The 25211-nt window shown below is 42.3% G+C and overlaps 1 protein-coding gene across 1 annotated transcript in view; it reads right to left on the bottom strand.

Moving 5' to 3' along the window:
- The window catches only part of LOC137563529 (calcium/calmodulin-dependent protein kinase type 1D), a 420545-nt gene that overhangs the window by 102745 nt on the left and 292589 nt on the right, over positions 1-25211 (bottom strand). The window contains exon 3 of the mRNA XM_068276106.1: positions 11992-12066. Within this exon, the coding sequence (XP_068132207.1) occupies positions 11992-12066 (75 nt within the window). The remainder of the gene's footprint in view (positions 1-11991; positions 12067-25211) is intronic.

The following is a 25211-nucleotide window of genomic DNA, read 5'->3' as shown; positions in this document are numbered from 1 at the left end:
ACATTAAACAGCTCACCTAACTAACAGTCCCTTAAAGGGCTTTAAACTGTAATACCTTATCACGGTTTATGGTCAATTCAAGAGGAAGCAAGGTACTAACTACTAAGAAACAGCTAGTTCAACTAGAGGGAACCCACACAAGCATAGGGAGAACATACCACTTCATGCAAATAGGTGTTTTTGAAGTATTAGGTATCGCCAAACTATACGCGTATTCCCCCACCCTCTCCAATCAGGATGAGCATGCCTGTCCCCAGACTAACTATTGCCAGTGGCCAGTGCTGTACTACAGGATCTTCTCAAACAATTAGCATAATGTGATAAAGTTCATTATTTTCTGTAATGTACTGATAAACGTTAGACTTTCATATATTTTAGATTCATTACACACAACTGAAGTAGTTCAAGCCTTTTATTGTTTTAATATTGATGATTTTGGCATACAGCTCATGAAAACCCAAAATTCCGATCTCAAAAAATTAGCATATTTCATCCGACCAATAAAAGAAAAGTGTTTTTAAAAGAAAAAAGTCAACCTTCAAATAATTATGTTCAGTTAGGCACTCAATACTTGGTCGGGAATCCTTTTGCAGAAATGACTGCTTCAATGCGGCGTGGCATGGAGGCAATCAGCCTGTGGCACTGCTCAGGTGTTATGGAGGCGCAGGATGCTTCGAAAGTGGCCTTAAGCTCATCCAGAGTGTTGGGTCTTGCTTTATGGAGATGAAGATTTCATTTTTCAGCACGACCTGGCACCTGCTCACAGTGCCAAAACCACTGGTAAATGGTTTACTGATCATGGTATTACTGTGCTCAATTGGCCTGCCAACTCTCCTGACCTGAACCCCATAGAGAATCTGTGGGATATTATGAAGAGGAAGTTGAGAGACGCAAGACCCAACACTCTCGATGAGCTTAAGGCCGCTATCGAAGCATCCTGGGCCTCCATAACACCTGAGCAGTGCCGCAGGCTGATTGCCTCCATGCCACGCCGCATTGAAGCAGTCATTTCTGCAAAAGGATTCCCAACCAAGTATTGAGTGCATAACTGAACATAATTATTTGAAGGTTGACTTTTTTTCTTTTACAAACACTTTTCTTTTATTGGTCGGATGAAATATGCTAATTTCTTTAGACAGGAAATTTGGGTTTTCATGAGCTGTATGCCAAAATCATCAATATTAAAACAATAAAAGGCTTGAACTACTTCAGTTGTATATAATGAATCTAAAATATATGAAAGTCTAATGTTTATCAGTACATTACAGAAAATAATGAACTTTATCACAATATGCTAATTTTTTGAGAAGATCCTGTATATGGATACCATAACATTTGCCTTGCAGTACGGATACCACAACATGTTAAAAAAAATAAAGTTTAAACTAACTGATTTTTTTCTAAAATTTACTATAAAAAATGCCTACCTCAGAAATAGTTATTTTTAAACCGTATTATGAATGACAAAATATAGTACACTGCTGCATAACCAGCAGCTTGATTCTGAAATATTCCATTATGATAATTGGGTTGTTCTCAGGTAACATGAATGGCTGATGAGTAATGTGAACTAAAAGCAACAAAAAAACTGGCTAATTTAGAGTCAACGTTTGCTTCAGTGAATAGTAATGGAACATGCTGCTGCTTACTGTAAGGTTCATGCCTGGCATATCAAGATGAAAGACACTTTGAAATTCTAGCTTTAGCTATGGGCCTGCAGCCCAGTTCTGTGCAATGCATGCTGGTCATGACCTACGCAGTTCACAGAGAGAATCAGATTCATGCTCAACTTGCTTTTTAGTCCTACATGTGTAATTCATGATTGTGATCAGCTCTTAAACATGGCACCACAGTTGTAGCCCTCCTTTCTGAGAGTAGGCATGAGAGAAGAGGGCACAAAGTTACAGTAGCAAGAAAAAGTATGGGAACCCTTTGGAATTATATGGATTTCTGCACAAATTGGTCATAAAATGTGATCTAATCTTCATCTAAGGCACAAGAATAGACAATCACAGGCTGCTAAGACTAATATCCCGCTAATAATTAAATGTTTCCATGTTTTTATCAAACACATTATGTAAACATTCACAGTGCAGGTGGAAAAAGTATGTGAACTCCTAGACCAAGGACATCTCCAAGGGTTAATTGGAGTGAGGTGTCAGCGAGCTGGAGTCTAATCAATGAGATGAAATTGGTTACATATGTAACATATGCTAACATTCATGTTAGCAAATCTAAGATACATAAAACACTAAACAAGAATGGAGTTCATGGGAGTACAGCACAGAGGAAGCCACTGCTGTCCAAAAAAAACCTGCTGCACTGTAATGGATAGCGGAGATGCCGCCGCGGAGACAGGCGGCATGGCGGCTGTCTCCGCGTGTCAGCCGGCGGCCTCGGCCGCGCAGTTACATGCTGGTGATTTGCCTGGTCCTTCTATTGCACATAGATTGAGGGCTACGCGCGCGCCAGGCGACAGGACCTTTATGCGAATAGAAGGGGAGTCATCTGATCTGCCAAGTCAGCTGACTCCAACAGTACTTCGGATTGGCTGAGTGGCTGGGGTGGCGCTGCGGAGCAACCTTGTGTATATAGTACCAGACTGTCAGTTGCTCCGTGTCTGCTGTTGCAAATGTTTACGTGTGAGCGCTCAGACCTTAGTCAGATCCCAAAGTGTGCTAGAACCAGTCGGAGCTGGAGATCCACACTTAGCCAGATTCTGTTGATAGCTTAAAGTACTAATTACATTGTATTATCTGTTATGACCTTCTGCTTCCTTTGACTATTCTCCTGCTTACTGACTCTGTACCTCTGCCCATCTGATTCATGTTGCTGACTCTGCCTAAACTCAACACTGAATCAGCCTTCTGCCTTTGTACCTTATCTGTCCGTACGTTGCCTACTCTGTTTGTCTGACCTCTCTATCCTCGCCAGTGGGCCTAGCCACTAGTGAGAGATCTGTAGCATTCACCTGCCCCTCAGGTGAAGCTATATTGCAGCACTGTCTGTAACACCTGCTCCTCAGGTGTCCAATAGCTGCAATATAGTCTTAATCACCTGTTCCTCAGGTGATCACCATTTGCAGCACTGTCTGTAACACCTGCTTCTCAGGTGTCCACTGGCTGCAGTACTGTCTTAATCACCTGCTTCTCAGGTGATCAACCTTGCAGCATTACCCGTAGCACCTGCTCCTCAGGTGTCCTTTAGCTGCAGTACAGCCGGACTCGCCTGCTCCTCAGGTGATCCCTGGCTGCAGCATTGTCTGGAGTCACTGGCTCCTCAGGAGACCTCCTCCTCCTCCTCATTACTGTTGCACCAAACACTACTCACATTGGTAGTCCTGTGTCTGGCTATACTAGCATTATTGGTGATTCTGCAGATCACCACATAATCACGTATAGCATCTGTATTATTGGTGATACTGCAGATCACCAATAATCAGAAAATCTGTTTAGCTGACACCAATCGTTACATGCACGTTTAAAGTTTGCAAAAGAGCACCTGGATGTTCCACAGCAGAGCTGGCAAAATATTTTGTGGACAGATGAACCCAAAGTTGAGTTGTTTGAAAGAAACACACAACACCATCTGTGAAGAAAAAGAGGCACAGCACACCAACATCAAAACCTCATCCCAACTGTGAAGTATGGTGGTGGGGGCAACATGAGTCGGGGCTGCTTTGCTGCATCAGCGCCTGGACAGATTGCTATCATCGAAAAAAAAAAATGAATTCCAAAGTTTATCAAGACATTTTGTAGGAGAACTTAAGGACATCTGTCTACTAGCTGAAGCTCAGCAGAAGAAGGGTGTTGCAACAGAACAACGACCCAAAGCATAGAAGTAAATCAACAACAGAATGGCTTAAACAGATGAAAATACACCTTCTGGAGTGGCCCAGTCAGAGTCCTGACCTCAATCAGATTGAGATGATGTGGCATGACCTCAAGAAAGCGAATTACACCAGACATCCCAAGAATATTGCTGAACTGAAACAGTTCTGTAAAGAGGAATGGTCAAGAATTACTCCTGACCATTGTGCAGGTTTGGTCTGCAACTACAGGAAACGTTTGTTTGGAGTTATTGCTGCCAAAGGAGGTTCAACCGGTTATTAAATCCAAGGGTTCACATATTTTTTCCACATTTTTTCCACCTGCACTGCGAATGTTTACATGGTGTGTTCAATAAAAACATGAAAATATTTAATTATTTGTGTGGTATTAGTTTAAGCAGACTGACTGTATATTGTTGTGACTTAGGGCCTGTACACACTGCTGCGCTTTTAAAATCGCATGCGATTTTTAAAAGCACAAGCCTTCATGAGAATAGGAAAAGCGCATCGCACCAGTGTGTAAAGGTCTCCGCGATTTTCATTATTTTTCAAAAGACCTTGCGATTAAAAAGCGCATGCGATTTGAAAAGCGCAGCGCAAGCGCAGCAGTGTGTACAGGCCCTTAGATGATGATCAGATCATATTTTATGACCAATTCGTGCAGAAATCCATATAATTCCAATACACATACTTTTTCTTGCTATTGTACACATTTTTCTTCTGATTAAGGTATCCATAATTTAGTAACAATGCACTCTGTGTATGTACTGTGATACTGTACCCATTATAATACAGCTCCCTTAATGCAGCCATAGGCTTTCTAGGCCTGAAAGCAGGCAATCTTTGATTTTTACATTTTGGAACACAGAAAAAAAAGAGTATCCTACGAAACCTCTCATGCTTTGTGTTTCCATTGCTTTAACAAAATCCATTAAAGTCATAGCATCTTGCAACAAAGTGCATTTTTATGAAGCAATTATTGAGTAATGCAGAAATTCCAGTGGTTTTTATTGATTTGTATTGCAAGCAAGAGCTACTAAGGACTTTTCACAGTTCAAAATGCATAAATCACTGCTGTGAATTCCCCTGGCATTCTCTTCCTGATGTGGAATAAATATTTAACGTGTACATATGTGTAGTACAACTGTGCCCAATCATATAGCCCAATTCCAGGTACAAAAATATTTTAGTTTTTTTTATACATTGGTAAAGAATGTTTTGGGAATGTTATTGTAGCTTTGACTCCAGCAGAAATAGAAACAACAAATGACACATTTGTTTGTAGTTTGAGGAAGCATTAACATCCCCCAAATAGTTTTTATTGGTGTCCTTTATTTCCTCCCTATACCCCCCTTGTACCGTTTGTGTCTTCCTTGTTCCTCTTTTGTCCCTCCTTGTGCCTTGTTAATTCCCCCTTGTACCTGTTGTGCCCCTTTTGTGCCATGGTAAGTCCCCCTTGTACCACTTGTGTCCCCCTTGAGTCTCCCCCCCCCATCCCCATTGTGTAGAGTATATGGGCAGGGAAACCGAAGCATGTGTCTCACCTACTATGGGCACCTAGTCCTGACCACAAAGCAGCACAGGAGGAGTGGGACACTTCACATAAAGGGGAGAACTGCCAGAGAAGGGCTACTGAGTATACAGCATATTTAGAATTAGAGTGTTTAGACCACTGTGAATTATATAATGTAGGACACAGTATATACAGCGTGGCTGTGTGCAATATAGAAATATAGAAATAATAGGACCATGTACACAGAAGATTTTACACATCAAGCTTGATCAATGCTATATACTAAGTTTTCTCCATATTAACAACTGAATAAATCAGTCTATAACTGCCATGTGCTTCTGCTAAATAAGTACTGTTCTGCATAGCTGTGTCAATTACTTCAAATAAGAAGTAGCGGCAACAAGTGTTTATTTTTATTCCCACAACCTCAATATGTTCTCACACTCTCATGGCCAATCTTCTCAGGACAATATGCTAGATGCTATAAACTCTAATATAAGATAAAAACACATCTCAACACTGTAGATGAAATCCAGAAAACAGTCACGTGTTTTATTGTTTACACCTTTTGTAAAGCGATTCCTGTCAGTGAAGCATTTGTCTTATTAAAAGTACATTTGTACTCAGCACAAAGGATGTTATTAAAGTCATTTAGATTTCCAAGGCAGGAAATTAACAGACAATTGTCAGATGGTTTGGAATAAACCTCTTTCAACTCTCATGCTGCCTATGTTTATTACACATTGGTTCAAGTGCTTCCTCTGCCTGTATCCTCCTATAGCTCTGAAGTTGTAGGCCTGGGGTTCATAATTAAAGACACAGCAACAGGCTGATTTTACCTCTCTTGTTCTTCTAAATGTTTGCAACATTAGCCAAGCCAGTTTTAAAGAAACCAATGATGTCCCTATTTTGAGGTGTTATCACAGTAGATCCCAATATAGAAAGCTGTGGCAACTAATAGCATGTTTTGAAACATTGCGGCTGGGAGCACACTTGTTTGTGTATAAAAATAAAAAAAATGCTGTCTCTGGCATATGTGTTTCTGCATTTTTTCTTTGCATTTTAAGTGTGTTTTTCATGAGATTCAATTTTGCGATTTAAATACATATTCATCTACATAATTCGTTTTGTTTTTTTTACAAAATTGCATGCAGATCCCATGTGGTTTTAATTTCCCACAGGGAAGCACTGTATGTGAATCACATATAGTATGCAGGAAGAATTATTGCACATAAAATCAGAATAGAAAACACATACCATTGCAATTTTCATGTGGTCCATACACTAAAATAGTTTGCTAATGTAAGCCCACAGGAGCGATTGCAATTAGAGCTAATCGTAATCGCAGGACATGCAGCATGTGAGCGTTTGGGCTCAATAAAATACCTAAATCGCCAGAAAACTCAAGTCACATTGCTTACAAAAAGTGCTTTGCGATTTGTAGTGATTCACTGGCATAATGTTCCATGTCAAACTAGGGCCCATCTATAGGCCGTATTAGACAGAAAATTATTAACGGGAAGGCTGCTAAAATCTCAGTCCACCTAAATTTCAGCGTGGTAAAAATTCCCCTTTAAACTGGTAAACCTTCTTTCACAAGTGATTAGACTAGAGACATTGTGAAATACAGGCAAGTTAAAAAAAACATAGTGAAAATCTTTTAGTAGGTCACAAACTTAACTTCCCTAAACTAAGTAGAACATTGTCATTTACTATCTGTATGGAGTGTGCATATTTTCCCTGCGTTTGTGTGCATTTCCCATAGACACTTCCATTTCCTTCCGCACCTCAAGAACAGGTTAACTGGCTCCCCCCAAATTAGTTACTTTAAAGGGATCCTTAAGTGAAAGGAATATGGAGGCTTCCATTTTCATTCTCTAATAAACAATGCCAGTTACCTAACCTCTGTGCTGATGCTCTGTAATATTTTAAGTCACTGTCCCAGAATTATGAACCCACTGGCTGTAAGCTTGCTGCAGGTGTGCGACTCACTAAAACAACTAAAGCCAAATGCTCAGCATGACAGCCAGGCAACTGGCATTGATTATAAGGGAATGAGGTTTGCAGCCTCCATGTTATTCTCCCTTAAGTTTCCCTATAATCAGGAATGCAAATATTGTTGCATGATTAATTCCTTGCCTTCAGCATTTCTCTGAGGGTGCCGGCAGGGTCACTGGTTGCATCCATTAAGAAAGAAGCTGATGTTGCCATGAGCAGCGTATCCTTCTTGCAGACATTTTTATCATGCAGGTCTGAAGACTCTGCTTTGTTAAAAGCAACATAAACCTGCCTATATTGAGTTCCTGAGGGCTCTGTATTGAATTTTGTACAAACAGTCTCAGGAATTAGGTACAGGCAGGTCATCTTTCTAAGGGACAGATTCAGAACTGGAGACTTCACAGAAAACCAGAAAGAGAATAACTACTTTGTGGTCAACTTAAATGGAGCTTTTAATGTTATTTATTTTGTACAGGTCTGCCTGGCTGCGATTCTCAGTGCATCGGCAGGAGACACTAGATGGCAGGTGGAATTCTGTTGGCTGTATGTACACAATGGTTGCTACTGGCCTAATCAATAATGCAAGCTATTTGTACTACTGATGAGGGGGCACAGTTCAAGCATTCTGCAAGGATCACTTTAAAATTGTACATACACATACATATATCAGTGTGATCCGGCAGTGCATACTGTATACTGAATTATAATGATTCTATTATATACAAGATGCATTTTGTTTGGTAAACAGTAAAGCAAGAGTTTCAGCTATGGAGTAGTGTGAGACTGTTTTTATTACAGTTTAGCAGCATAATTAGTGACTGACATGCACAGCACGAGCTGAAGGGTACTGGAGTGTGCTTAGAAACTATTCCGTTCAGAGCAGTCAAGTGCTTCACTAATAATTTGTTTGGGTGTGAAACATCGTATAAAATATGCTTACATGAATTTCAGCTAGACTCTGTTCACTAAAATGGGATAATAACAAGCTTTGCTTGTCATTTTGTAACTGCATGCCGCCCATTACATATTATTTATTACCTTCGGTCTACCGTTGCTATAACTATTTTTTTTTTAAGAAACTTGCTGTTAAAGATATACAGAGCCCAAGATGTAAAATGGATTTCTCCTTTGGTTGTTAAGAAAAACAAAAGTTTGCTTTCCTAAAACAGAAAGAATTTGCGATAATTCAGGTTAGAGTGAGCTCGAGATGTCTCCCAGAGCACCACTGCTGAATATATGCAAATTAACTATTGTACCCTTAGAAGCTAAACACACCTCCAGAACCGCTGGAATGCAATGATGTGTCAGCTTGTTAATTTGTACAGAGCGATAATAATCCAACATGCATAAAGACTGTTTCGGATTGTTTGATCCTCATCAGTGCATGGCATGGATTAATTTGGCTCTATGCAGTAGGGCTTGTAAAACCGAGAGGTACAGACTAACCAGTAACCTTTGGTTGTTTTGTTGGGTTTACTGCAATAACAGTCATTCTATCAGGGGTGTGGAGTCGAAGTTGGAGTCGAGGAGTCGGGACAATTTTGGGCACCCGGAGTCGGAGTTGGAATCGTGGTTTCAGAAACTGGAGGAGTCGGAGTCAGGAGTCGGAGTCGCATGATTTTTTTACAAAATCAACAGCCCTGTTAAGTATTAGACTAAGGAGTCGGAGTCGAGAAGTCGGAGTCTGAGCAATTTTGGGTACCCGGAGTCGGAGTTGGAGTCGTGGTTTCAGAAACTGATGAGTCAGAGTCGAAGATTTTTGTACCGACTCCACAGCCCTGCATTCTATGGTGGGGTCCTCACATCCATGGGGATGTTGTCTACGTGTCAGCATCTAAGTAGCCAACACAGTGCAAAGCAGCTTTCCTAGTGGAGCAATGGGAAAGGTACAGAGGAGAGTTCGTGGAGTAATCACAGGTGTGTTTTTAATAGGAAAAACCGTAGAAGTTTTATCAAGGGTGGGGTGGACACTGGCCATGCAGCAGTGGTGTCTGATACACATTTTATGTACATTAGGGTTTCTGTAACATGGACCTGGATGAGTATGAGTTCTTATTGTATGCTGGATTTTTAATAGTAAACACGGCACCCACTCAGAAGCACCTTTTTTTTCTTTATTGTCCCCATCACATTTATGTACTGCTGGGTATGGAGCAATATAAAGTCCAATCAGATACTCAGACAAGCAGAGGGTTCTGACAAAACCCATTAAAACATTATAATCTGAGTCTTGAGGGCTCTGGTATTTTTCTTTCTATGGTGACTTGTCTTGGGATTGTTTGTAAGCTAGAATGGTGCCGAACTGTTGGTCATTCTGTGGACTGGACTTTGGCAGCATTACTTGCTTATTTATGGTTGTACCACATATTTATTTGTATTATTTTATGTGTACATAAATACCTCCACCATCATTATAGTATTTGTTTAAAACAGAATGTATCATTTCAAAAAAGCAAAAGAACAGCTCTACCTCACCATAGATACAGTAGTTGTGCTGTGTAATCGGTGAAGGGGGCTGGAAACAGAGCACTACTCCACACGTCTTATCACCCAGCATATTCCACACTCCTTTTTCATCGAGATTAAATCCTTTATCGGTCATCCATTAAAAGCATAGAAGAGGTACCTGACAGCAACAAGAGCTGAGGTGTTTGTGAGCTAGCTGGGTCCTTGGTTGTAGCTGTTACGACAAAAGACCCAGTGGGGTTGTAAACGCGTCAGCTCTTGTTGCTGTCATGTACCTCTGCTATGCTTTAAATAGATGACCAATAAAGGATTGAATCTTGTAACAATGAAAAAGGTGTGAGGAGTTTGCCTGGAGAATGTATTATTTTCTAGAGCTTAAAAGCACGGGTCAGTTCTAAACTTTTTTGCCCTCTGATGCAGACAAGGAACAAGACAAATGGCCTTCCCCTTTTCCTTAGGAAGAAGCGTGGCCAGTGTCCTGTCCCCTCCAGCAGAGCACAATTACCTGGTCCATCGCTGGGTCCACTCCTCTTCTACATTAGAGCCTAAATTACATGCATCCGGGAGCCTACAGAAAGATGCTGCCACACAGTGATAGGCTGCTGCAGTGCTGGAGAGGAGAGGAGCTAGCCCAGGTAATTGCACTGGCAGAAGAGCATCTCAAGGCAGAGATCTAAATTCACCATCTAACAAGTTATTAACTATAGTTTTTATTTGTATCTTTTTTTGGGGGTGAGAAATAAAATGTATGAAACTAATTAAATTTGTCATGTGACCTGGTGAAGCCATGCTGCATGAATTAGGACTAGTTCAAATGGATCTGAGAAAGAAATCTACAAAACAGGAAATGTAGTAAGTTAAATGCAGTACATACAACTAAAAACCTAACTCTTAGGCTTCTTGCACACCAAGACGTTGCATTAGGTGCCACGTTAAGGTCGCATAACGTGCACCTAACACAACGTATGGTGCTGCAAGAGCCGACGGTAGAGTGAGCCGCGTTAGGCGGCTCGAGTCCTATAATGTCTCTCAGAGTGGCGCTGATTGGCCAGCGGGACCACGTGATGCGGAGCGAGACACTCCGCATCACGTGGTCCAGCCGGCCAATCAGCGCCCGCCAGTGCAGTGAATATTAAGTAGCCATGTGCGCGGCTACTGTAGCTGGCTCTCCCCGCCTCCTCTCCGCCCCCCACTGCGCATGTGCAAACAGTCTAACGCGGCTATAGCCGCTGTAACGCCGTAGCATGCTGCACTTTGCACAGAACGTGCAGCGTTACATGTAACGCAACGTGGGCTGTGTGAACAGCCCACTTGTGTTACATTGCTGTGCGCCTGTAACGTCTTGGTGTGTAAGCAGCCTTAGGGGTTTCACACTAAACAGCAATTACTCACAGGCTAGTTTAGATAGATGGTTTGTCAAAGTGGAATTGCTCCCATGGGTTTCACAGCCAAATAACTACTGATCCACCACCACTCCATATGTTTAAATTAAAATGTTCAGACATATGGTTGAAACAAGATTTGTAATACATTAACAAGTAGAAGTACACTGTACACCACTGAGGAGTACCTCTGGCTAAGAAAACTCACACTACCAAGTAGTAATTTTATATATATATATATACTGGTACATAGGACCATCTATTGAAAAACTGGCACTAGGCCTTGGCCGTGACCAACCCGCCGCCGCAACAGGCACATGTTCGCGACACGTGTGCACTGAAACGCCTGCGCATGCCCGCCCCCTCCCTCTGCTATCCGAAGTCCGTCTGTGTGGCCAGGCACAACGCACGGACACAGGAGGATTCAGGACAGGGAGATAATTACATAGGATGAATGTACTATTATCACTGCCCTCTCCTCCTCTTTATGGTTTATACTGTTTAATTGTACCTGCGTTTCCTTGTATCTAAGTAGTTAAAAGTCGCACATATGAAAGGAATGAGATTTACAAATTTATTCCTGCTAATTATGTGACTAATGAAATATGATATACAACACTTTAGTAGCCATAGCAACCCAGCAAATTATACCTACAGGCTATGACACCAGCGCACTAGTTATTTATCAAACAGAACCTCTATGTACTAGAGTTATTATGAGAGGAATTTGAGGGATCAGCAGGGAATTATCTTGCACATCACCAAGTTTTTTTGTTCAAAGCTTGTAATTAATATCTACTCACAGCTGCATGACCAGATACAAATGACTGGGACTCTCATAGATATCTTCCAAGGCAACAATGTTCTCATGCTTGATTCTGTGGGAGAGACAAAACGGCAAATAATTATTCGGGTAAATCATTGACTATAGCAGAATGATCCACCTAAGAAGACAAAGAATAATTTATTACTGTTATTGTTTAATCACTGTCTGGCCATAATTACCAGGTAGACAAAAGAGAGAGACTCATCTGTAACAAGTACACTCTTTTTCAAAGTTCATTTAATTACTCATAAGTTACAGCAAAACAGTAAGGCTGTTTTAACTCAGATCACGTTTTTGCTTACACATTTTTTTAAATCCATATTTTTCTTTATTACAGTGCATTGAAGATGTATGTAGATACTGTAACTTGGTTATGGGGTAGCAATTGTTTTACTGCCATGCACCACTCAATTATATTTCAGCAGAAATTTGTTCAAAAATTGAATGCAAACGTGCTAGCTTTTTACTGTCCACTGTACCATCAGCATTGCATTACAATGTGTTCCACCGCCATTCCCATATGATAAAAATAACCCTTTCATGATCTAGAATTAATTGAATGGGCTCTAGTTTTTAAGATAGCAGGTGCTCCTCATGTGAGGATTAGAGGAAGGAGATGAGAACGTCACTGGCCACATTAATGCTATTTCACTCTAAAAAATAAAGGCACTTGCATTTTTAAAATAAAGAACTCATTTAAATTATGAACAGAGGGTGTGGAATACAGTTTTTTATACAATATTTTTATTTGGTCCTGCATTTTCTTGCAAAAGTTACAGACAAGAAAGTGTGTAAACTATAACAAAAAAAACCATTGAGCAAACAAACAAACTACAACAGTTACAACCGCAACAAGGAAAAACTAGACAGTGAGAAAAGGACATAGCAATGGATAACCAAGATATCCTTGGCAACCTCTAGACACATTTAGCTTACATAATGAATCTTGAAAGAAACCTTCCCCCATCTCCCATGGAATACAGTTTGTATTCAGGAATATACCAAGGTTCTGGTTCACTTAATGTGTATGTGCACAACGCATCTGTCATTCACTCTGCCTTGGTTAAGTGCATCTACAATTTCCCTGTTTAAGGCAACTAGGAAATCTGAGACATGCTCTGCATGCACATTAGATTGTTCTGCAGGACTCCAGATACAGTAGATTGCAGTAGCAATAACATTTATGCTCCTAGACCAAGAGCAGCCTACTCCTCAATCAAAACTGTTTGGAGCAGTACAAAACTATGTACCCACTAAAACCGATTAATCAGCTGATCCTGAATTAATTCCACATCTGATCCTGCTACTGATTAATGAACCATTAAAATCAATACAAATTATACTGATCAACGGTGTCACACTCTTGGGAGATTTCCCAAATGATTGAATACAACTGAAATACCGACCTACATATGGCTGGCTTAATATTGATTGTGTTCCAACATGGACATTTCTCAAGATGAGTTCTGTGACCATCTGCCAGAAGTATGATAGTTTAGCACTGATGGATGTATTTATATGTGGATATATCTCGTTTCCCTGATAGGCACCAAAACTCTTGCACAGAACAGAAGGAAAACACATAGAAATGCACCATGTATGTATTTAGAGAGTTTAGCCTCTCTAATTCCCCCTCATCTGTGACTAAGCACAAGTTGTAATTTGATCCCTCAGCTGTATCAGCTGCCTGCCATGGCAGAGAGCTAATTCGTAAACACAGGATGCTGATATGTCTACTTCAATGAAAGCAGGAAGTAGACACACTGCAGATTTATTGCAGGATTTGTATCAGCAGTGACAAAGAAATGTTTCTCTTTAAATGTTATTTTGCTGTTGTGTATCTTTTAGAGCAGAGAGTGAGTTCTTAGTTCAGGTCTGCTTTAATTCTGGATGGGAATATGGAGTAGTTTCATCCAACTCACATTAAGAGATGATCAATGAGATGCCAATACAAATTTTGTTGCAAACTTTTGGCATTTTGGAATTGGGCCAATCCAAATCAGCAACATATTTGCTCAATTATAACTTCCAAGCATTGTGCAACAAAGTTTGTACCAGTAAATCTACAGTATAGTAACTGCGCAATACTGACACAAGTCTGTCAGACTTTCTGCCTCGTAACTCGGGTCACTCTGAAGTCTATTGAAGCTCAATAAAACTTATAACATTGCTTTTTGTTTGCAAGGACATTCTGAATGGCTGGGCAGCACAGTGGTGTAGTGAATAGCACTCTCTCCTTGCAGCACTGGGTCCCTGGTTTGAATCCCAGCCAGGGCACTATCTGCACAGAGCTTGTATGTTCTCTATGTGATGTCCGTATCTGCGTGGGTTTCCTCTGGGTACTACGGTTTGCTCCCATATCCCAAAAACATACAGATAAGTTAATTGTCTTTCCCCTAAATTGGCCCTAGACTATGGCCTTAATTCACTAAGCTTATCTCCTGTCTCTAATAACGTTTCTAGAGTTATCACCATGGTGATGAGGCATGTCGTATTCAGGAAACATTTTACCTCAGGTAAACCTAAAGTTAAGTCTTCTGTCTTTAAGTTAACTCTTCAATCCTTAAAATAGCTCCAGAGTTAGGACAGGCTGTTTATTAACTGCGTGACAAGTCTGACAGGGGAAAGATACATTGATTTATTACAGAGATGGTTATAGTAGAAAGAGCTGCAGTAAGCCAGAACACATTAGAATAGGTTTAGGAACTTGTTGGATGGTAGAAAAAACGTTGTAATTTTTGTTACAGAGTCACTTTAAGGAATGAAGAGATAAGATAACTCTCTTACTGTGTGGTGGCAAGTTTTCTCTTGCCCTATTATCTCCAGCATGATCTTAGTAAATTGAGGCCTATGATACATACACTACACAATACAGGGAGTGCAGAATTATTAGGCAAGTGGTATTTTTGAGGAATAATTTTATTATTGAACAACAACCATGTTCTCAATGAACCCAAAAAACTCATTAATATCAAAGCTGAATATTTTTGAAAGTAGTTTTTAGTTTGTTTTTAGTTTTAGCTATTTTAGGGGGATATCTGTGTGTGCAGGTGACTATTACTGTGCATAATTATTAGGCAACTTAACAAAAAACAAATATATACCCATTTCAATTATTTATTTTTACCAGTGAAACCAATATAACATCTCAACATTCACAAATATACATTTCTGACATTCAAAAACAAAACAAAAACAAATCAGTGACCAATATAGCCACCTTTCTTTGCAAGGACACTCAAAAGCCTGCCATCCATGGATTCTGTCAGTGTTTTGATCTGTTCACCATCAACATTGCTTGCAGCAGCAACCACAGCCTCCCAGACACTGTTCAGAGAGGTGTACTGTTTTCCCTCCTTGTAAATCTCACATTTTATGATGGACCACAGATTCTCAATGGGGTTCAGATCAGGTGAACAAGGAGGCCATGTCATTAGTTTTTCTTCTTTTATACCCTTTCTTGCCAGCCACGCTGTGGAGTATTTGGACGCGTGTGATGGAGCATTGTCTTGCATGAAAATCATGTTTTTCTTGAAGGATGCAGACTTCTTCCTGTACCACTGCTTGAAGAAGGTGTCTTCCAGAAACTGGCAGTAGGACTGGGAGTTGAGCTTGACTCCATCTTCAACCTGAAAAGGCCCCACAAGCTCATCTTTGATGATACCAGCCCAAACCAGTACTCTAACTCCACCTTGCTGGTGTCTGAGTCGGACTGGAGCTCTCTGCCCTTTACCAATCCAGCCACAGGCCCATCCATCTGGCCCATCAAGACAGACTCTCATTTCATCAGTCCATAAAACCTTAGAAAAATCAGTCTTGAGATATTTCTTGGCCCAGTCTTGACGTTTCAGCTTGTGTGTCTTGTTCAATGGTGGTCGTCCTTCAGCCTTTCTTACCTTGGCCATGTCTCTGAGTATTGCACACCTTGTGCTTTTGGGCACTCCAGTGATGTTGCAGCTCTGAAATATGGCCAAACTGGTGGCAAGTGGCATCTTGGCAGCTGCACGCTTGACTTTTCTCAGTTCATGGGCAGTTATTTTGCGCCTTGGTTTTTCCACACGTTTTTTGCAACCCTGTTGACTATTTTGAATGAAACGCTTGATTGTTTGATGATCACGCTTCAGAAGCTTTGCAATTTTAAGAGTGCTGCATCCCTTTGCAAGATATCTCACTATTTTTGACTTTTCTGAGCCTGTCAAGTCCTTCTTTTGACCCATTTTGCCAAAGGAAAGGAAGTTGCCTAATAATTATGCACACTTGATATAGGGTGTTGATGTCATTAGATCACACCCCTTCTCAATACAGAGATGCACATCACCTAATATGCTTAATTGGTAGTAGGCTTTCGAGCCTATACAGCTTGGAGTAAGACAACATGCATAAAGAGGATGATGTGGTCAAAATACTCATTTGCCTAATAATTCTGCACTCCCTGTATAGACATATGACTATGGTAGGGATTAGATTGTGAGCCCCTCTGAGGGATAGTTAAGTGACAAGACATTATACTCTGTACAGTGCTGCAGAAGATGTTGGAGCTATATAAATACTAAATAATTATTTTAATAATAATAAAGCTATGCTGACCAATATATGCTACTTTTAGGCGGAAATACCCGATTGCCGTCGAGTCCGCTCTACTGCGCAGGCGCAAGTCTCCGGCGCCTGCGCAGTAGAGCAGACCCGACTTAGGTCGGGTATTTCCGTCTACTTCGGAGCCGACAGCAGCCACAGGGCCCCCGCTGGAGCCTGTAAAGGTAATTATTTAAGTCACAGTCAGGTCTGTCGCCGGCTGTTTGGAGGGCTGCAGCGAGACCCCCGTGGGACAGAGGACGGCGTGGGAAGCCTCATTAGGATCCCGAAGCTTCCCCCACCCGAGGTGAGAACCCCCCAGGGGCGTTTTTTAATGTTACAGAGTCTCTTTAATTTGAATTAAAGATAATATTTGAATATACAGTGGAGTAAACTTCTTAGCACTGGTTACGAAGTGTATTACAGTGAATCCCTTTATAGTAAACTTCAAGGGACCAGACCAAGTAGTTGACTATATCATAATTCTTCATACAGTGTATATATACAGGTGCATTTGCTGGGACCTGGTGACAGAGTTTACTATAGCCAGAAGTTTATTATATGAAAGTTTACTATAATGAGATTCTACTGTACTAGCTACAGGGGCGTAACAATAGACCCTGCAAGGGATGCCTCCACAGGGGGGCCCAGAAGCCACAGGGGCCCCCTTGGGGGTAAAAGTTTGAGAGACTGACAACTAAGGGCATATTCTGTTCTTGTACCATTGTTATATTGACTGCATGTGTCCACCACACAGATAAGGAATCATACACACTTAGGAATTTGTACACTGTCCCTGCTCCCTAGGGTTCATAAAAAGCATCTGTCTCACACTGCAGCAAAGTTCTGATGACTTCATATAAATGTTATAAACAAAGGAGTCATAGTTTGAAAAAAAGCCCTTAATTCAGCAATCCCTCAGAAGAGATTACCAGATTCTTATCACACACAGGCTAGTGACCTTATGGTGTCTGATTACTGACTGTGAGAGATCGCGGAAAATCCGCCACAGGTGCTACTGAGCAGGCGGCTGATTCTGCGTCCAGTGCGGCGGTTTGCACGCGGAAGCGTGTTTGGTAGCAGGGCAGAACGCGGAAAAGCCGCCGCATGCAACAACAGTAAGGCGGCTGGTTCCGCGTCCAGCGCGGCGGTTTGCACGCGGCAGCGTGTGTCTGGTGTGGCTGAGTCTGTTAGTGCACATAGGCTTAGGAATACACGCGCGCTGAGAGGCAGAATTCTTATACTAAGCAGGAAGAGTCAGCTGACCACGCCGATCAGCTGACTCCTGAGTGGGATACTATTGGTTGAGCAATTAGGGGTGGTGCTGGAGAGCACTACTCCATATATAGTTCCTGCTGGTCACTTGCAAGTTGTCTGCCGTTGCGATCACTACGTGGAAGCACTCAGACCTAGTCAGATCCTTCAGTGTGTTTGAACCAGGTGGACCTGGGAATACACACTTAGCCAGATTATTTGAATTGTATTCTGTTTATGCTTAAGCTAGTTCCGGGGTGTAGAGACCAAGGACCTCACACCCAGCTTAGGGAACTGTGTTATCATCTGTGTTATACTTCAAGCTAGTTCCGGGGTGTAGAGACCAAGGACATCACACCCAGCTTAGGGAACTGTGTTATCATCTGTGTTGTGCCTCAAGCTAGTTCCAGGGTGTAGAGACCAAGGACCTCACACCCAGCTTAGGGAACTGTACTATCATCTGTGTTATCTTTCAGACTAGTTCCAGGGTGCTGATACCAAGGACCTCGCACCCAGAATAGGCGTTGTTTGATATATGTTATGACTTATAGCTTTTCTGACTACTCCTCTGTCATCTGATTCGGTACCTCGTATATCTGATATTCCGTTGCCAGACCCCGCTTGACTTGGATACCGAATCAGCCTTCTGTCTTTGTACTTTATCTGTCAGTGTGTTACTGACCCGGCGTGCCCGACCTCGAGAGCTATCTCTCCCCTTAAGAGATAGTCTCCAGATCAGATAGTGACATCAACCTTTAGGTGTCACTCATTCTTAGGCCCTTCCTGTCTTTAGCCTGACTCCTCCCCTCGGAGAGCCTCAGGCTGCTGGAAGGTTCCTGTGCTCCCAGAGCAGTGTCTCTTTACTGTATATCGCCTGCTCAGCAGGTACATAAACTTGGTCACTCCCAGAGTGCACCTCAAAAAATCTGGAGATAGAGCCTTCTGTCATGCTGCCCCTACTCTTTGGAACTCCCTGCCACACCCAGTAAAGACAGCACCATCCCTGGAGCTATTAAAATCCAGACTGAAAAGCCACCTGTTTAGCCTGGCATTTCCGGACTTATAAAATTCTTCCTCTGTACCACAATGGTCTGAGCCATGCTTATGCGCTTTGAGTCCTATGGGAGAAAAGCGCTCTACAAATGTTATTTGTTGTTGTTGTTGTTGTACATCACTCAAAGTATTACTGTTACACCAAACACTCACATATCTATAGGTGTCCAGAGGTTAGCAATATATCTGATTATCGGTGATACTGCAGATCATCAATAATCGGGTATATATCTGCATTCTTGGTGATACTGCAGATCATCAATAATCAGATTCTCTCTGCGTGCTGACACCAATCATTTCACTGACACAGTGGAGTGGGTAAGATTGATATCTGACTGTCGCTGCCTCATTGAGAGCTGGTTGTCTCATACTGAGTCCAAGATCCTGTAATAACAATATCAATCAGTGACATCCTGAATGTTTTGCCAAAGTTACAGTGAATATTATATCTTATGTTCAGCATGTCATTGTTGTTCCTCTATATAGCATGTGCTCTCATGTAGTAAAATAATACGGCTGTGTCTTTATGCAGGACTGCATTTACATCACAGGAGCCTACAGGCACAGTTGTACTGGCACCTTAGACTCCGCCTTCCAGGGACCTACAAACCCCCAAACTGCACCACAAGTGTGCTGGCTGGCCCAGCTTTCACCTCTCCCTTACTTCCCTTTCCAGGTGTGGGTAGCTACAGGTTCCCCTTTGTAGTAGGTAGCCAGAGGTATCTTAAGTATTAGATAGCTGGAGGTGCCTCTGACTGAAGGTAGATCTCAGAAACTGAGACCTGGGTGAGTAACTTCTCATTTACACTCTGCTCAGGACTCTGTATAGGGAAGTAGGGAGGGAGGCCCTTTGGTGAGGGGTGTGAGCCACCTTTCCATCATCAGGCACATGCAGGCGCGTGCCTACAGTGCCTTATGGTAAATCTGAGCCTGTATGTATGTATGTACGTACTGGGAGCATAGCTGCGATGAGGGACTTGTCGGCTGCAAGGGGCTGGAGGAAGCCCCGGGTAAGTAGATCGGGGGTAGCATAGACTGCCTGACATTTTCTTTAAGTTTAGATGTTTTTATCTGCATGGAGAAAACACATTGGTCCTCAGTTTTTCTGTGAAGAAAGCGAGGGGGGTGGGGGGGGGGGGGGGCATCCAAAGTTTTGCAGGGGGGCCCAGTGATGTCTAGTTACACCCCTGACTAGTTGGTTGCTATTTAGTGCATGGACTTTGTGTTTGCAAAGCATTGGGGGGGGGGGGGGGGGCAAAAGCCTTTGCACTTGTATCTTGTGTTTGTCTTTCCTGCAGGTGCATGCAGGGCCTGATTTATACTTTTACAGCCCAAGGCCACTGTCAGCAGCCTCCTCCCTTCCAGTATAGGTAGCCAGATGACCTCCTTCCAGTACAGGTAGCCCATCATCTTATCCCTCTATGATAGCTAGCCAGATAACCCTCCCCCCCCCAGTTTAGATAGTGTGATGACCCCCCCCCCCCTTCCTTCCAGTATAGGTAGCCTGATGAACCCCCCCTTTCCCTCCAGTATAGGTAGCCTGATAACCGCTTCCCCCTTCCCTCAAGTATAAAAAGTCAGATGACCCTCCCCCTTTCCATATAGATAGCCCGATAACCCCCCCCCTCCCTCCAGTATAGGTAGCCAGGTAACCAATATAGCCTAGCACCCACCCTTGATCCTATGGTGCCCTGGGCCATGGCATAAGTGGCCTTGGCTTAAATCTGGCCCTGCGTGCATGCTGTAGGCATATCTTCTCTACAGTGGGGGGAGTGTAAGCTGAGGACAGTGGGAGTGAGCATGTGCAGTATTGATTATAAAATATTGATTTTAAATTGAGGATCTAGATTTTAGACTTAGATCTTGTCTGTACACATAAAAAACTTTTCATCAAATATATTTTGTTTAATTTGTATATAGCACTTCCTGGTGCATTTTATTAACTTTAAACCAAATTATAAAATTATATGGTAATGCAATATTTAATAACTCATCTACATAAGCATATTGTACACTGTCTACAAACTGTAATGGAAATTGTAGCTATATATATCTTTGGCTATAAACACACCATTTTTTACAGTTCATTTTCTTCGTAAAATATGTCAGAAGAAATATTCATATAAAAAAAAAAAAGAAAAAAAAAGAAAAAAAGGCAATATATATAAAAAGTTAGCAAATTCAGCTGACATGCCAGCTTTCCCCCAACAGCATTTGCTGAAAGCATTTAGTGGTACTAATATACAAAATCCATGAGTATTGCAAATGGTGACTGCCAGTGTAAATATATAAATATAATCAGGAAATCTGCAGCTTGTTAGTTTCAAATCTGCTCATTTTAAAGCATCTTCAGAAATGTTGTGGAATATCATTTGAAAGAGGTACACAGCTTTATATGTACAACTGGTTCGATTTTGTAAGACAAATGCAAAGAAAACTAGAACAAAACGTGGAGCACATGCCCAGAACAACCAATCAATTTTCAGGTGCTTGTAAGGATTCGGATTGGCTACTTTAGGTAACACCTCCAAATTTTGTCAGTCTTCTTTCTTATTAAGTCAAACCGGTGAAGGTTACCTAACCATCATTAACCACTTAACAACCAGCCAACGCCGATAGGCGGCGGCTGGTCGCATGTGGGTTTCTATGGAAACGGCCGCTCGAACCGTTCGTTAGTTCACGGAGAGGGGCTCCGTGAATAGCCTGCGAGCCTCCGATCGCGGCTCGCAGGCTAAATGTAAACACCCGGGGAAGTAATCCCCGGTGTTTGCATCGTATGCCGCTGCTGTCACAGCAGCGCCGTAAAGGAGATCGGCGATCCCCGGCCTCTGATTGGCCGGGGATCACCGGCATCTGATAGGCTGAAGCCTATCTGAGGCGGTACATGACGGATCACTGTCCTGTACCGCCTATATTGCGAAGGGGAGGTAGGGAAGGAGAGGGAGGGGGGAATAGCGCTGCGGAGGGGGGCTTTGAGGAGCTCCCCCCCCCTAGGCACAAGGCAGCGGCGGCCCCCCCCAGCAGGACATCCCTCTAGTGGGGAAAAAAGGGGGGGGGGAAGTCTGATCGCCCTGCCTGAAACCTGATCTGTGCTGGGGGCTGAAGAGCCCACGCAGCACAGATCACTGAAAACTACGCCGGTCCTTAAGTGGTTAAATAGACACTGAAGTCCCTTTTTTTTAACCTTATTTTCTTATAAAGTCCACTTCAGCATTAAATTCTAAGTGGATTTGCCCCATTCCCGTGGCAGAATGAGTGAGTTATTGCCCAGAAATAGGCCTGCAAAGTTCCACGACTTTGCAGGTCGCATATTTTGCTGCCCGGTGGAGGCAGAGCTTTGCCTCCATTAGCGTCAATCCCTGCTGATCGCCGCCTCTCCCCGTCCCTCTCAGTGAAAGAAGACAGAGGGGTGGGGAGAGGCGGAGATCAACTGAGATTGACTGGAGAAGAGGCAGAGCTACTGCACAAAGCTCTGCCTCTACCAAGAAGGAAGATCTGCGAGCTCTGGAACTTTGCAGGGCTATTTCTGGGCAATAAATCACTCGTTCTGCCGTGGAAATGCGGCGAATCAGCTTAGAATTTAATACTGAAGAGGACTTTATTAGAAAATAAGGTGTAAAAAAAAAAAAGAGACTTCAGTGTCTCTTTAAAGGAAAGGAAATGAATAAATATACTGCACATGTTTATAAAACCTTTTGTTAGGGTGAATTTGTTAATAGACCATAAAGGTGGACAAGTTTTATGGTTAGGTACTGTAAGTCCATCTACTATTTGACGTAGTTAGTACCGCAGTCAGTCATACAACCATTCTGCTTTGGACAGTGCATGGTAAAGACCATATTTTAAAAGTAAAGCATGCATTTTTGTACTTTAGGCTTATGCTACATTTTAATGACATTTGACATCTTCAAACGCCGGAAGACGCACAATATGTAAAATGATTTTGCACAGTAAGCAGATGTAAACAATCCCGCAGAGCAACAGATGGATAAGGTAAGTGGATCTCAGTGGACTGTATAAAATATGCAAATGTGTACTAGTCACAGCACTGCAAAATGAAAAAGTCTGCTTACGATAGGCTAAGCTTAACTGGCAGGCATAGCACAATACAACTATGTTTTCACTCTGAAGTTCTGTTCAAAGAAGTTTGGCTGCTTACGCTCTGAATATAGCTTCTAGCATGGAATAGGAGTCTGATGCTTCTTGCATCTCTCCTCTTATTCTTAAGACACTTCGGGCACCTAGAGCTGTCAGGAATTCCAGTATTCACCAATTTCCTCTTAGCATTTAGGTCCTAATCTCCTCTGCACGCTCCACCCTATGTGAGTCGGGATGCTATGTGGACCAGGGACTACTCATCTGAGCGATGACAAGTGTGTCGTCCCAGCACACGGTCACACCCAGGCCTTTAAGTAAGCAAAATATAAAAGCTGAGAACTGGAAATCCATGATGTACCAAAGAACAAAGAACCCGTAAGCAATGTCCACACAAGCCAAGTTCAAACCAGGAATCAGATGTCAGTCTTACCTGGGATGATCCAAATCAACGTTATAAACAAGCAAAGGGTCATACATAGGAGATCAATCTGGCTACCTATACTGGCTGTACCTATACCTGGCTACCTGAACTGGGGGCATCCATTCCTGCCTACCTATACTGGCTGCACCTATATCTGGCTATCTGTACTGATGGTACCTATTACAGGCTACCTATACTGGCTGCACCTATATCTGGCTACCTGTACTGGCGGCACCTATTCCTGGCTACCTATACTGGCTGCACCTATATCTGGCTACCTGTACTGACGGCACCTATTCCAGGACAGGAAAAGTGGAATACCAATACATATTTGGTATTGTTGCATTCAGCAGAATCAGGGCATTTACAAACAGTAACATTTTTGTCAGTAAATGTAATTCTTCTTTGAAAAGCACAACAGAAAAATACGTTATTTTTTATTTGACTTTTTTTTAAACATATTTCACGCAAAAATGTTGTTATATCTCCAGAAAAAGTACAAAGGTTTTAGTGTTCAAGCCCAATTCATTACAGAAAAAACAATGTCCTTTTTCATGTAGGTTTTCTTGTCAAAAATCCTAAGTAAACCTAATGAGTGCAAAATGTCTAAAAACTGCTTGGCAGCAGATGTTTGCGTTTAGGACAAATCGGCTGGCAGGGAAAGGGTTAAACACTACAATTAGCCAATCACATCAGACCACACCTCTCAGCACCTAACCAGAATCCACTACCTGCACAACATCCATAGGCCAAGACAATGAGCCGGCAACAGCTGTTAGCCTCTGCGACGTAATGAGAAGGAGGAACGAGTGATCACGTGTGTCCACCTCTTAGAGCAGATAGAATGTGTAAATTCCGCACGTCTGCGGATCTAAAGTAATTTCCGCCATGCAGAGCCTGCCTAGTGGACTTACCAGAGACTGCTGGTTGTTGCACATCTGCAGGAGTAACGGGATGCTAACTGACACTTCAGAGGAAATCAGTCTCACACTAATGTTCTGCCCTACTACAGTTATTGCAATAAATCAAGTTGTAAAAAATTTGCTTGATTTTATTTAAATGTAGAAATTTCAGTAGTATTAGAAGGGATCCATTCATGAGGCGAAAGGAATCCTGTTGCAGGTACTTCAGGCCTGGAGTTGATAAATGCTGATCTGAAGGATTCAGCATTATGACGTTGCATGCATGGTCATTGTAAAGCTGCTGGTTAATTTTTCCTTGAGAATGCAGTAATCCCCCATGTAGTGCCATATCTACTCTGTAAATACCAGCACTGCTACGGAGAATTATCTGTGCATCTGGCATAGATCAGAAAGGAATGCAAGGGTCAGCAAGATGTCTAGGTGGATTACACACTCTCACCATCCAGTGCTTGAGTCTCGGGTTCAAATCTTGGCCAGAACAATATACACATCAAGATCATTCAGACACCTGTGATTTCCTCCCACATCTCTAAAACATGCTAATAAGCTCATTTGACACCTCCACCCCCCCCCCCCCCCCGCCCCCCAAAAAAATATATCTGGCCTTAGATTACAGATAGGACAAAGGCCTATGACTACAGTAGGAATTCGATTGTGGGGTCCTTTAACCCAATAGCAGCTTCAAACAAAATACTTTGCTTGAAAGCTGCTTGTGCAGTGACAGCCTCTGGCGGCATATCTTGTTTAACTGCTTATGAGTGTGTGGCAGTAGAAAGTTAAATTTACCTGTTTTTCCCAGAAGGCTTCTTCTCTTCCTCCACCAGCGGCTCTGAAATTCCAGCAGGCCTTCTGGGTCCAGATCACAAGGTAGGACAT

The sequence above is a fragment of the Hyperolius riggenbachi genome, chromosome 3, assembly GCF_040937935.1.
Source record: "Hyperolius riggenbachi isolate aHypRig1 chromosome 3, aHypRig1.pri, whole genome shotgun sequence".
NCBI lineage: Eukaryota > Metazoa > Chordata > Amphibia > Anura > Hyperoliidae > Hyperolius > Hyperolius riggenbachi.
This window is presented reverse-complemented; position numbering and strand designations above follow the sequence as displayed.